Here is a 15,150-nt window from a genome sequence, read left to right as displayed (position 1 = left end):
GCCGCCTGGATTTTCCTGCATTTTCCGGCTCCTTGCAGGGACCCCCTCCCCCTTGGATGCTTTTTTATTTCTTTAGTTTTTTTTTCTTTCCATCTTCTGACCTTGATAGAAGCACGAACTCTTCTCTCTGTAGCGTTCCAGCTGTTCTCTCTTTAAATCTCAGGACGAATTTGTAGGTTTTCAGGATAATTTGAAAGTTATCTAGGTACGTTGGTGAGGACAGGTGACGTGGGGTCCCTGCTCTTCCGCCATCTTGCCCCACCTCAAGGTCACAAACCTTCTGATATGGGGGCTCAGTGCTCCAAAGTCTTATGTCCTAAGAGAGACAGAGACAGAAAGCCAAATAGGATTTGAATTACATTTTATTATTTAGTTTCAGAAGTCACATAAGTGCTACTTCTACCATACTCTGCTGGTCAAGGCAATCATAAAAGTCAATCCAGGTTCAAAGGGAGGGGATATGAAATCCACTTCTTAATGGGGAAGTGGCAAGGTCATATTGTAAGAAAAGCATGTATAATGGGAGTTATAATTATGGCCATCTTTGGAAAATACAATCTCTCCTTCTTGAAACATGTTTTCTCTTGGTATCTAAGACACTATCTTGATTTTCCTCCTACCTCAGTTACTCCTCTTTCTCAGTTTCCTTTACTTAGTATTGTCCTTGGCTCAACCTCTAAATGAAGTCATTGCCAGGGTTTGATGGCAGTTGATTCTTCTCTATCTTTACTTTCTGACCTTTGGTGACTTTATCCATCTATATGCCTTAAAATTACAATTCTCAAATTTATATCCCCATTGGATTCCAGATTTACATGTCCAATTACCTAACTGACTTTTCTTATTGATATACATATCAATATTAACATGTTGTCAACTGTAGTCTTGGTCCCCATCCTCAACCACCACCTAAAACCAAGCCCTCACTGCTGAGGTGGGTGATTTTTCTACCTCAGAAAATGTACCACAAGTTACCCAGTTCATAATTTCATGGATTTGTCATTTTCTCTCATATCTGATAGGTAATTCATCTGCAATTCCTGTCAAATGTACATTCACAATATAAACAACATCCTTCCATATCAATCTCCAACTATATTAATCCACATACCATAATCTATTTCCTGGATTTTTTAAATATCTCACAATTGTTCTTTCCATCTCTGGTGTTACCCACTTATAATTCATTCCCCACATAGTAAATGGAGTATTTTTAAATTAAGGATATACTAACTAGATCATATAACACTTCTTCTTAAAACCCACCAATGGCTTCCCATTGCTTTCAAAATAAAATTCAAATTCTCTCCTGAACCTACAGAATTCTAGTGTAGTTCAGAGCCTAGAGTCCAGAGTTTTAGTTCTTGCCCCTGTCTACATCTCTAAATTCATCTCCTACCACTCTCCCCTCCATTCAATATACTCTACCTATACTGGCCTTCTTGCTGTTCCTCAAACACAGAGTTTGTTTCTGCCTTAGGGACTTTTCACTTTGCTGTTACCTACACATAAAATGTTTTTCCTCCAGGTGTTTGGTTGGTTCTTGTCATTCACATCTCTGTTCAAATGTCACCTCTTTGATGATGCCTCCTCTTACTATCTAGACTAAATTAGTATAAGTATGTGTGCACACACATGCATTGTATGTAATTCTATCACATACTGTTGTTTTCTTTTCTTTGTAACATTTACCATTATTTGAAATTATCTTTTGTCATGCTTTAATTATCTTCCTCCCCCTCTAGAATATAAAGCCTATTAGTGGAATGATTTTTGTCTGTTCTATTTATTGATTTGCAGCAAACATATTTGTTGCATGAATGAACAAACCAAGTAGGGGGTGATAGTGATGGAAAGTGGCAGGTGCCAGTGATATTTTAAACAGTCAGTATCCAGACTGATGATACCAACACTTAAAGAATATCAATGTCCCAGCTTACTTGTAAGCCTCAAACGCTTCCAAAAGTCTAAAACAAGGAAAGGAAAATCTAACTTATTAGCACTTTGAATGGCCCTTGACTCATTTGTACTGCCTTCTTTCTGCCTCTTCTCTGGGAACTCTCTTTGCTTCCCTATTTTGTTTTTCTCATATCCTTGCTTTACATATCTCTGATTATGCCTTCAGCATGCCTGAGGCTTCATACCTAGGTATGTTAGTTCATCTTGGAGGCTTTGAAGCTAAAAAGGTTGCTGGACCCTTCCTAGGATCCATTTCCTGCATATCCTTTTTTTCTCCCAAATCTTAGTGATAAATCCACTTTCTTAAACAGAGAACATTACACAGAGGTTTGGCCAAAATATTGCTATTATTTATTTATATATGCCAGACATTCTGAATTCAAGACAGAAAATCATTCACTTCTCACTCATTCAAGAGAAGCTACTCAAGAATTCTTTTTAAAATTGTTGAATAGGTTACTGGGTCTACTCTAATGTTATTGATTTTAGACTTTTTCACAGGTTTTAAAATAGAAATCAAACTAATATATGGGCTATGGTGTGAATCAACTATCTCATACTCACTTCCTAGCTAAGTTGGCATCAAATCAATCCAGTTAACCAAGTTACCATAAAGAACTATAGAAACATTGAAACACATACTTTAAACAAAGCACCTAGTTCTATAAACACACACAACCAATTTCAAGTTTTGGTAGCTTAAGGAAGAGTCTAGATCAGGCAATTCTCTCAACTGAATATTAGCCCTGATTCACACTCAGCCTCAAGTCTATAATAAGCTGATCTTAAACTCATGAATGTTAGATTCGCTCTTATTGACAGTTTAGGGCAACTGCTCAGCACCTTTTCTGCTTCATCTGTTCCAAAATCTCAGGAAGTTTGGGTGTGCTTCTGAATAAATTATGTTTCATGCTGACTTCAAAAAACCATCTCTAGCCTCTTCTCTAAAAACTATATCTAGTCCTCGTTGCTGAGAGTTATGTTACTTCCCCATCTGCTCTTTCCTAGTGTCAGCACTCACAGCATTCCATGCCCAGTGTGATACTGCAAATAAGAATCTCTGTTCAGCAAGACAGATTTTGCTATGACACTGTTCCCATATTTTTGCTTCCTTGGCCAGCATTACTTCATTTTGTTTACCAGCAGAGTTGCCAGAGGTAGTGTCCTACTTATCTAGCCAAGGAAGCCTTTGATTGACTTCTGAAGGATTCTGGCACCGGAAATTCTAAGACAACATGCCAATGGATATGATTGTGACTGCCAGAGAAAGGCCATCCTGCTTCTTCCTCCCCCTGGCAACTAGGGAACCCTCTGTGCTTCCAGGTAGAGATGGAGATTTGAAACTTAGCCTCAGGGTTGGTTAGCTGATTTGAAATGAACTTTGTGAATACAATGCCCTATTACACCCTATAAACTAGTAAAGAAGGAATGTGAGGGTCAAAGGGAAGTGCCTCTATGTATTCAGTGTAAAAAGCTGGGAATTCAGAGGTTGTCTGCAATCTTACATCTGTTACTGGAGGCTGCAAGACAAACAGTGAGCAAGAAAGGCATATGCAGGGAAAATGGCAGTATTATAGTAAATGCCTTAGATATTTCCTGGGCAGTATCAGCACCAAAGGTTTAAAAGGCTTGCAATGTCTTTATCCATCACTATAAACTGCACTGTTCAAAAAAAAATCACAACCAAGACTGAACTTATTAGGCTATCTCCCCACCTCTACCACATTCTTCCTGAACCAGAAGAGCAGAAGAGGAATCAGGGTTCTCAAACTACTCCACTCCTCCCAAGTGATGGAAACAGACCCTAGCTGCTGCTCTACTGCATCAAGAAACTGAAATTGTATTTGAAGGCTTAGTTTGCTCAGAACCCAAAATATGATAAGAAGACTTCAGAAATCCATAAAATGAGAATTCTGGTTATTGGCCTGCTTGAGGTGGCAATAACTGGGAGATGGGCCACTTGGGTACCTATAGACATTATGTAGCTTTGTTCAGGATGCCCTGACCCAACATAAAATGGAGTCTTCCTCCAAAGCTCCCTTCTTTTTTTTATTTTTTTTTATTTTTTATGCAGTCACACAGAGAGAGAGAGAGAGGCAGAGACATAGGCAGAGGGAGAAGCAGGCTCCATGCACCGGGAGCCCGACGTGGGATTCGATCCCGGGTCTCCAAGATCACGCCCTGGGCCAAAGGCAGGCGCCAAACTGCTGCGCCACCCAGGGATCCCCCAAAGCTCCCTTCTTAAGCCAAAGCCAAAGGCTCTTATAAAACTGAAAAAAAAAAGAACCATAACTTTCAGTACAGGCTTCTCACACCCCCATTCTCTTTTCTGTGGGTGCTTCATTAATCCAGCTGCCAGGAACAACCCATTCACTTCAGTTCCTTGCTCTGCTACAACCTGGTTATTAGTATACATTCATTCTTGTGACACCTTGGTCTCTAGATTCCAATAGGAACATCTCCACATACATGAAAAAAAACTTTCTTATATCTATTCTATTTCTGAAAAATACTAAAGTTCTCATATCAACTTTTAGCAGACAGTGGTAGAGAATCCGAGCCTCTAAATACTAATAACTCTCATCTAGCTACAACAAGAGACCTAGAGTCTAGACCTTCCTCAGGATAATACTTGGCAAATCACTTTCCTTCTCCAGGCCTCAGTTTCTTTATTGTAAAATTAAGAGGTTTGACTCACATTGGAAAAGCCAGTTTATCATCTTAGTGCCACCAAGTGGCCTTTGCTGAAAATTTTTAGTTTTTCTTGTTTGTTTTTTGATGGCTTAAAGAACTTTTTTTGAGGGCCACTTCCCCCTTCTTCTAAGGAAAAAATAGATTCCCTCCATTTGCTTGCTTTATTGACAGACTTTTCCATTTTGCTGCCTTGAAGCAGCTTCTTTGAAAATGTGTATCACTCCACAAAGAAGGCAATTAAGCTACTGTCAGCCAAGAAAATGTAAGCTTATTGAAGGGAATGGAAATGAAAAGGAAAAAGTTAGCTTCTCATCTTGGGATGCCACCAAACAGGGCAAAACCCAACCTGATGGCTTGCCAAAAACAGGAGACCAATAGATGCTTTGGACATGACATAGAAAGAGGATAGGCTTTCTGTCATCAGCTTACCACCTTCTCTAACAGTCTGCTACCAGGTAGAAGAGCATGAGCCTTTTTTGTTTGTTTGTTTCTCTTAAAAAGAGTCTTCTCTCCTTCATCATGTTGGCACAATTGATGAATTCTTGACAAGACAATATTAGATCAAACAGCAATGAGTCCCACTCAGATAATTAAACATGGCATAGAAGTAGGTGAGGATAATGAAGATGTCCTAAAAGAGGGACAGCAAGCCAGGCCTTTCATCATCTCTGGAACCCAAACTCCAACTTCACAATTTTATAAGTCTATAAATCAAACCTAGCACTCTTACTGAGTAACTACTAGGTGTCAAGCTCTGTTCTAGGTTCTAGAAGGGAAAACCAGGCAGCAAAAGCCTGAGTTCTGCCTTCAAGTAGCTCATGGTAGAGGTGAGATGATTAGATGTATTTGTACTAAACACTAGAGACTTATTTTAATGCACAACATGAACAAGGGTAAGATCTAGAGATCTGGAGAACATTCTAGGATGCTGAGGTAATTCAAAACCATGGAGTTGTCAAGTCCCAAATTTGAGCTGCTGGGAGGAAGTATGGCAGAGGAGAGGATTCTCAGGACATGCCAGGTTCAGAAGCCTGAAAATGGAATCACACATTCCAAGTGAAGGCAAGTATGGAATCTGGGAAGATCATAGACAAAAACCTAGAGGCAGGAAAGTAGCCTGGTTCAAAGAGAAACATGGTGACATGAACATGAAAATCAAAGCCAATTAAACCAGGCATGTATTGGATGGCCTATCAGACAGGGAAAAGGCACAGCAGCAGACAGAAGAATACCTAAGGAAGTCAAAGATCAATGTCAGTGTGACAGTCAAAAGTCACACAAGGGACTAAGGAACAAAGGAATAATTCTAGCTGTTTAGCGGCTTTTCCGATTTTTTTCCATTCCCTCAATATCTTTTAAGACAGAGCTTCTCAACATTGGCCTCTAGAAGCAACTTGTGCCCAAGACCCACCAGAGACTCTCTAGGGCAGAGCTTAAGCAGCAGTACTTTTAAAAGCTACCCAGATAATTATAATGATTAGCAATGACTGAGCACCATTGTTTTAAGGTGAACAGCTTTAAGAGATTACCACAGGTTAACTTTAGAAAGGCTTCTGAGAGAATGTGAATATTTATCAGAGACTTCAATGATAAGTGTATTACTCAGGATTCTTCAGAATAACAGAACCCTTGGAGATTAGACATAGATAGATGGATATGTAGATGATAGATGATAGATAGATGATAGATAGATAGATAGATAGATAGATAGATAGATAGATAGATAATAGATTTCCAAAGGGGGTTTATTATGTGGAATTGGCTCATATAGTTATGGAGGCTGCAAAATCCCACAATTTGCTGTCTGAAAGCTGGAAGCCCAGGAAAGCCAGTGGTGCAGTATAGTCTGAGTCTAAAGGGGTGAAAATCAGGGAAGTCAATGGTGTATATCCAAGTCTGAAGGCAGATTAAATGAAATGTCACAGCTCAGGCCATGAGGCTTTAAAAAAAGGGTAAATTCTTCCTTCCTATACCTTATTTTTCTATGCAGAACCTAAACATATTAGATGACGCTCACACACATTAGGAAGGGCAATCTGCTTTACTGAGTCCACTAATTCAAATGTTAATCTCATCTATAATCACCCTATAAACACACACAGAAATGATGTTTAATTTAAGGACCCCCATGGCAAATCAAGGTGACGTGAAAAAATAACCATCACAATAAGCAATATTTAGGATACAGATGGAAGGAAGTAGGTATTCTATAATGGAGGAATAAGGAACATGAAGGCAACAAAGGATGGTGGAAATTCTATATTTCACCATGCAGGAAAGGGGATTATCTGATTCAGCAATAGCAAATGGAAAGCTACTGAAAGTCTATAAAAATGAGCCAAGGAGAGGAAAAGAAACCTAGGCTCCTTGAAATTTGGGTTAATCAAGTTGATCTTTAGCACCATGTGAGGGCTAGTTCAGATAAGGAATCTATATTCTTTTTTAAGATTTCATTTATTTATTTGAGTGATTGAGAGAGAGAGAGAGAGAGCACAAGTGGAGGGAGGGGCAAAGGGGAAGCAGACACCCCAATGAGCAGGGAGCCTGACGCGGGGCTCCATCCCAGGACCCTGAGATCATGACCTGAGCTGAAATCAAATGCTTAACTCAGCCATCCAGGCACTCTAAGAATCTATATTCTTGAAGGCTATTCATGCCTGTATTCTTTGGCTCCTTCCTCCAATTTTCTATTGACAGTCCCTTTTGAAAAATTCCAAACTTGCTTCTGATTAAAATAAAGACATTGTTCCCAATTGGAGAAGATATGTAATACTGAAACTCTGTTCTCCAAGGTTAGAGGCCATGACCTTCTTCAGAGATCAGGAAATTACAGATTTCTATATCAACACTGGACAGTGAGATCCCTGGGTGGCGCAGCGGTTTGGCGTCTGCCTTTAGCCCAGGGCGCGATCCTGGAGACCCAGGATCGAATCCCACGTCGGGCTCCCGGTGCATGGAGCCTGCTTCTCCCTCTGCCTGTGTCTCTGCCTCTCTCTCTCTCTCTCTGTGTGTGTGTGACTATCATAAATTAAAAAAAAAAAAACACTGGACAGATAGGGCACACACTACATATTTACTGATACCACCCTGCTCAGCAGCTAGGTAAATATTAATCCCAAACTTATAATTGCAGACTTGCAGCACAAAGTGCTCCCAACTCTCTGTCAATATGGTTCTCTCAACAGATGGTCTATTTCCTGGCCCCAGAAAAAGCAAAAACCACTGGGTATAATCTCCCCCAACTTCATGGATGCCTCCCTCCATACTTTACTATATCCATGCCACTGTCTACCTTCTTATCTCTCTGAGAGAGGCCCACCCCCTAGCTCAGACCTAACATCCACTTGGGCTCTTAATCCTATCATCTGTCTCCAGTGATGAGCCTTTAACTCTCCCTTATTTTTAACATCTAATTGGCTCATTCTCCTCCATAAATAAAAATCTAAAAATCTTGCTCATCTTTTTTTTTAATTAATTTTTATTGGTGTTCAATTTACCAACATACAATTGCACTGTTGGGGATTTACCCCAAAGATTCAGATGCAATGAAACGTCGGGACACCTGCACCCCGATGTTTCTATCAGCAATGGCCACAATAGCCAAACTGTGGAAGGAGCCTCGGTGTCCATCGAAAGATGAATGGATAAAGAAGATGTGGTTTATGTATACAATGGAATATTACTCAGCAATTAGAAACGACAAGTACCCACCATTTGCTTCAACGTGGATGGAACTGGAGGGTATTATGCTGAGTGAAATAAGTCAATCGGAGAAGGACAAACAGTGTATGTTCTCATTCATTTGGGGAAAATCTTGCTCATCTTAAACAAATTCCTGCCACCCTTGATACTCTATCCTTTCTTCACACTGTCCATCACCTCTGCTTATATGACCAAACTTCTAAAGCAAGTAATCTGTCTTGATATCTCCTTCCTCGCCACCAACTCTCTCTTCAACCTATAAACCTGGTTTTCACTCTCACTGATCCATCAGAACTGTTCACACTGAAGTCACCAATGTCCTCCTTGTTTCCCAAATACAGGGAGCCTTCTCAGTTCTGTTCTTAACCCTCAGGAGCATGTGATGCTTGACAATTCCCTTCATTTTTACATTTCATCTTCTTTGGTTTCTATGATGCCACTTTCTCCTTGTTTTCCTCCTACCTCTCTGGCTTTTCTTTTCAGTTTTCTTTCCAGTCTTCCTTACTTTACTCATATTTTTTTTTAAATTTTTATTTATTTATGATAGTCACAGAGAGAGAGAGAGAGAGAGAGAGAGAGAGAGAGAGAGGCAGAGACACAGGCAGAGGAAGAAGCAGGCTTCATGCACCGGGAGCCCGACGTGGGATTCGATCCAGGGTCTTCCGGATGGCGCCCTGGGCCAAAGGCAAGCGCCAAACCGCTGCACCACCCAGGGATCCCTTTACTCATATTTAAATATAGGTGATCCTCTGGATTCCACCCAAGCCTCTCTTGTCTTATTCTCGCTGGGAGATCTCATTGACTCCCAAAGTGTCTACTATATGCTATATGCTTATGACTCTCAAATACATATGTCAAGCCCAAGTTTCCTACAAACTTCATATTCATGCATGTAAATACTTGCTGGACACCATCACTTGTAATGTTCCACAATGAAGGGCAATCTAGCCTACTGGTTTATATTGTGGACTCTGATTCAAACTCTACCTCTGACATTTGCAACTATGAGCAAGTGATTTGACCTTAATGCCGCAGTTTTCTTACCTGTAAAATGGGAATGAAAATAGTACCTACCTGTGAGAATTAAATGAGCTACTGAACATAAAATGTTCATCACAGGGCCTGATCCAGCAAGCATTCAATAAATGCTAATTATTGTTGCTAGTTTTTACTATTACTGCTGATTCGACATAACCAAAACTGAAAATAAAATTTCCAACCCTCTGACCTTGTTCCTCCTCCTGAATTCCCTAAAATAGTTAGTTAGTGGCACCACCATTCTCTCAGTCTAAATACAAAAACCCAAGAGCCACCCCGTCTTTCCCCAACTCTCCTCTTCTCTCCCTTCCCCTCCAATACCTTGCCCTCTCCCCTCTTCTCTCTTCCTCCTCCTCCTTCTCCTTGCCCCTTCCACAACTCCCTCACTAAAGGTCACCAAGTCCTTGAGCTCCTGCATCCTGAATGATACTCAGCTCTGCCCTTTCTTCTCTATCCTCTTACCCACTCCCATGACTTAGTTATTATATTCTTCATTACTTACACTTTCCCAATGACTTCCTGACTACCTCTTCTTGCTTCACATACTGCCAATCCATCCTCCACTGTGTTTTCAGAGTAATCTTTGTAACACAAATCTTCATTTTACTTCTCTGCTCAAGATCCTTCAATCAGCTACAGCACAAAATCCAAACTTCTTTGGGTAGTATACTAGACCCTTCATAATCTGGTCCCTGCCTAAGTGTCTCTTGCCATATCTCCCACCACTTTCTATCTTGCCCATTTCACCCTCATAGTATATCCTTCAGTAGTTCTGAGTCATCTGTTTTCAGTTCTTGGAACAATCCTCTCTCTCATATTTCCATTTGGCAAACTCTTTTAATTCTAAAAATTTAGTTCAAATACTTTTTCCTACCCTCATGGATCTTGCAATCATGTGAGGGAGAGAAACACCAAACAATTAAAAAGATAAAATAATTTCAAAATTGATGAGTGACATGAAGAAAATAAAACACAATGATGATAAAGAAAGTACTTAACCATACAGTAGTTAGAACAGAGCTCTCTGAAGAGGTGGCATGCAAGCTGAGATCTAAATGATTTGAATGAGACAGGCAGGAAAATACCTGGAAGAAAAACAATACAAACTCCTGAAAAAGAGAATATCTTGTTTATTGAATGTAGCCAGTAAGTACAAAACAAAATAAGGTGGATAGTGTTGAGTACAGGCCAAATCTTGGAGGGTCTTTTAGTAAAACTGAGGAGTTACTTTATTTTAATGTTTTTTCCTTCCTTCCTTCCTTCCTTCCTTCCTTCCTTCCTTCTGTCCTTTCTTCCTTCCTTCCTTCCTTCCTTCCTTCCTTCCTTTTCTTCCTTTCTTATAAAAACTAAAAAAAAAACACATTGTTTTTAGCAAAATAGTAGTTTTTTTTAATTCTACATGTGATTAAAAGCAACCAGAAGAGAGACAAAGTGTGATTTACATTTTTAAAAGATCACATCAGAGTATAAATTTTGGGAAAAAGTGAGTGTGTTGTAAGAGGAGGTAAGAGTGGAAGCAGGGAGACCAGTTAGGAAATAATTATAGTGGTCTAGATGAGATATGATGGAGGGATGAACATAAAAGTGGCAGTCAAGATAGAAAAGTGATAGAATTTATGACACATATAGGAAGTAGATAGGACTGGAAGGTTTTGGAGAGTGAGAGAAAGAAATCAAGAATGATTAGTTTTCTGGCTTGAGCAACTAGATAGATGGTTGTACCCTTTACTAAGATGGAGACTACTAGGGAAGGAATAAATTTGGGATGAGAGAATGGAAATCAAAACACTTACACCTCTACAGGTATTCTAACCAAATTATTGTAGACTCTGGAATTCCAGTCTATATCATATTTTTAGCCAAACCTTCATTCTACATTCTGTGTCAAAACCCATTTGTCTCCAGCACACTATCTGCAGGTCATCTAAATACTCTAGAAACCACTTATTTGGTGCTACTTTGGCCATCACTGAAATAAAGTAATTTTACTTCTCTCCAGCACTGAACCTTGTGTCTCTTACTGACATCCTAGCTTGAAACCATAAGGGCTAGAAAAGATTCTTTGGCAATAGTCTTTAAGAACCTCTGCAAACTAGAAAATAATGAAGGGATACTACTAACTAGCTGCTCAAAGAAGTCTTGTTTGAGTTGGTGAGTAGCATTAGATGAAAAAGTCAGATTAAAGAGTGGAAAAGTTTTGAGGAAACTCCATACTGCTTTTCTCAATGGCTGTACCAGTTTTCATTCCTGACAACAGTGTACAGGGTTCCTTTTTCTCCACATCCTCACCAACACTTTTTGTTTTCTTGTGCTTTTGATTTTAGCCACTCTGACAGGTGTGAGGTGATATCTCATTGTAGTTTTGATTTGCATTTTCCTGATGATAAGTGATATCGAGCGGTTTTTCATATGTCTGTTGGCCATCTGTATATATCCTTTGGAGAAATATGTCTTGTCTTCTGCCCATTTTTTTTTTTTTGAGTTGTAAAATCGCTTTAATTCGGTTCTCTCTGCATTACAAGCCGCAGGGGCGGGCCGTGGAATGCGCCGCGCTCCCCGTCACAATACTGAGCCTGTAAGTGCGGGTTACCAAAATATACATCTGTGTCACCTTTATAAAAAACCACGTTTGCTGCCCCTCGTTTTACAACAGGTATAAAAAAACTATAAATATTTACACCCTTGTTCCACCCCAACACGGACTCTCTGAGGGTCCGGGCCCGAGGGAGGGGCTGGCCAGCACGGGAGCCCCTTGGACCCGTGAGTGCAGGACGATGTGCGGGAGACAGTTAAGACTTGGGGGCCGCTGTCCCACCTTCTGGGGCCCCAGCGTTAGAGGCAGACAAAAAAAAAAAAAAAGAAAACCCAAAAAACAAACTTTGGTCCAAAATCTGCAGGAAAGAGGAAACCCTGAACGTTTAAGAGCGCTTGTCCCCCCGCAGGAGGACAGGTTAGGTGTGAGTAAGGCATCTGGAGGTGTCATGGGAAGGACCGGGGCCCCTGCACCGGCCCCCAGCCGGCCCGCCCTGGAAACTAGATCCTGCCCTGCGACTTCATTACAAGGAATAAAATAGAAAAGTACAGTATGCAAGGTCATACCACAAGTAGGAAATGGAGATTACACTCATACCATTTTTATCTTGCTATATAAAAAGTTACTTAAAACTATTTCTTTTGCATATAAATGAAAAAAGATTAGAATATTTGGTCAACTGGAAATATTGCTAGGCACAGATGTCTGCAACTGCATCAAAGCATAATACAGAGGTTACAGTGGACACAGAGCTCCGAGCTGAAGGACAGGGACGGCACCCTCGGGGTCTCGGCCCGCGCCGGGGTCCCTGGGGCCGGGGATGGGGAGAATCACACACTTGATTAAACGGATTGGGGGTGCCGGCTGGACCCTGCAGCTCACGGCCTCCCGCTGCACCAGGCGCGTGATCCACGCGGGAGGCCCACCGCCCCCCCCCCCGGCCCCCGCGTCTGCTGCCACGAGAGGGCCCTGCCACAGCAGCGGGTTTTAAGGCACAAGAAAGCCGAGTCGAGGTTTGGGAGCGCCCACCCCACAGAGGCTGCAGAAGGCACGGGCTGGGGGGGCTGGGGAGGGAGTGGGGTGTACTGTCCACTCGTCACCTGGAGCCTGAGGCCGGCACCCCATCTCCCCAGGGTGAGCAAGGTGAATCGGATTTAATTTTTTTAAAAACAGGTAAACTGATTTCTCTTTTAAAAAAATAAAATCTCTGGTCTTTTTAAGGTCACTTCAGCTGCTTTTTAAAGTGGCTTTTCTCTGGAATGATGGAAGTTGTGGCCGGGCGCCGGCAGGCTGGTCCGCGGCGGCCCTTGATGGTGGACTTGGAGAAGGAGACCCGCAGGTGGTGGTTCTCGCCCAGGTCGTGGTTGTGCAGGTCGATGAGCGCCTGGATGGCCTCCTCCACCGAACCCATCTGGATCAGGGCCATCTTGCGGTCCTTCTGGAAGAACTTGAAGCCCTTGACAATCCCGCCATTGCTGGAGAAGAGGATCTTGAGGTCATCCTCGGACACAGAGGGCGGGATGTTGGACAGGTGCAGGGTGGCCGAGGGTGGAAAGATGTTCTGGAAGTTCTTGGAGCCCGGCTTCTTGAAGCGGTGCAGGGATGAATTGCCGTAGTCCTTGGTGAGGCCCTGGTCCTCCTGGCCCTCGCGGGGCAGCTGCACGTTCTGGCGCTTGGACAGCGTAATGCGCACCGGCTTCCCGTGCAGCTTGTGCCCGTTCAGGTGGCTCATGGCCAGCTGAGCCTGGCTCCCGTCGGCCATCTGCACCAGGGCGTTCTCCTTCTTATTGAACAAGATCTTCACCCGCTGGACGTCGCCGTACACGCCGAAAAGAATAAAGAGGCTTTGGGGTGTGACTCTCTCGGGGTTGAGGTTGCTGACCAGGAGGACAGAATTTCCTGCTCCTGCCAGGCCCGGGATGGCGATCCGGCCCGCCGCTGCCGCCGCCGCTGCCGCCGACAGGATGGCTAGAGGAGCCAGGGCCCCGTGCACGTTCGGAATGGAGAGGCCGAAGGCAGCAGCCATGGTCTGGTCCAGCGAGGGCTGGCTGTCGCCAGAGGGCAGGTCCGGGCGCGTGTAGTCACGACTCTTGTCGTTGTTGTACTTGACGTTGAGGCTGGTGAGCTTGGAGAAGTCGTTGCGGAGCGTGCAGCAGGCGTTGTAGATGTTCGGGCCGTCCAGCGACAGCTTGGTGTGCTGGGCGCTCACAGGGTCGGCATACTGCAGCAGCGCCTGAAACTGGTTATTCTCGGTGAAAGTGATGATTTTCAAAACAGTTCCAAACTTGGAGAAGATCTGGTGGAGCACGTCCAAAGTCACTGGGTAGAAGAGGTTCTCCACGATGATCCGGAGCACCGGGCTCTGGCCAGCCATGGCCCAGGGCCAGGTTTCCTGACTGCACGGAGTTCACGGCCTGTAGCGCTGCCTGGGCTCGTGCCTGGTTGGGCGAGCTGTCCGTCTTGAGCTCCTTGTGGTTAGAGAACTGGATGTAGATGGGCTGGCCTCGCAGCACAGGCGTCACGGAGGTGTAATAGTTCACCATGGTGTTGGCGGCCTCCTCTGTGTTCATCTCGATGAAGGCCTGATTTTTTCCTTTCAGCATCAGGAGGTTGGTGACCTTCCCGAAGGGCAGTCCCAGGGAAATGACCTCGCCCTCCGTGACGTCACCGGGGAGCTTCCGGATGTGGATCACTCTGGAGGGCACACCTGCACTTCTGTTGTCACCCTTGAATTTCTTGCTGTCGTTCCCATTTGCTGCAGAGGCCGAGTTGCTGCTCATGATAAAGGGTCCGTTAGTGACACAGGCAGAGAAAAGCTCGTCGGATCCCCGCTTTGTACCAACTGCTATATCTGGGACAATGCCGTCCATTGCACACAGAGGAGACCCGCAGGGGATGGAGTGGAGGCGCCGGAATAGCCTGCCCATTTTTTAATTGCATTATTTGGGGAGTTGTTTTTGTTGTTGAGTTGTATAAGTTCTTTATATATGGAATTTAAGAAACAAAACAAATGAACAAAGAAAAAAAGAGACAAAACAAGAAACATACTCTTAACTATAGGAAACAAACATGGTATACCTTATATTGTATACCTGAAATTAATACAATACTGTATATTAACTATACTGGAATTAATTTTTTTAAAAGAGGGAAAAATGAGTGTATTGCAAAAAAACATAGAGGCAGATAGTATGAATACTATTTTCAGAAACTGGCAACAAAAA

General features: G+C 42.8%; 1 protein-coding gene across 1 annotated transcript; it reads right to left on the bottom strand.

The window, feature by feature from the left end:
- Positions 1–12,511: 12,511 nt before the first annotated feature.
- On the bottom strand, positions 12,512–14,835 carry LOC121482282 (polypyrimidine tract-binding protein 1-like). Its single transcript, XM_041740134.1, is given in 2 exon segments — positions 12,512–14,304; positions 14,306–14,835. Coding segments are annotated over 2 exon segments (1,647 nt in total). The 5' UTR covers positions 14,797–14,835; the 3' UTR covers positions 12,512–13,148.
- Positions 14,836–15,150: the final 315 nt, after the last annotated feature.

The sequence above is a fragment of the Vulpes lagopus genome, chromosome X, assembly GCF_018345385.1.
Source record: "Vulpes lagopus strain Blue_001 chromosome X, ASM1834538v1, whole genome shotgun sequence".
NCBI classification, from domain to species: Eukaryota; Metazoa; Chordata; class Mammalia; order Carnivora; family Canidae; genus Vulpes; species Vulpes lagopus.
The sequence above is the reverse complement of the archived record's forward strand: the minus strand, read 5'-3'. Positions and strand labels throughout refer to the sequence as shown.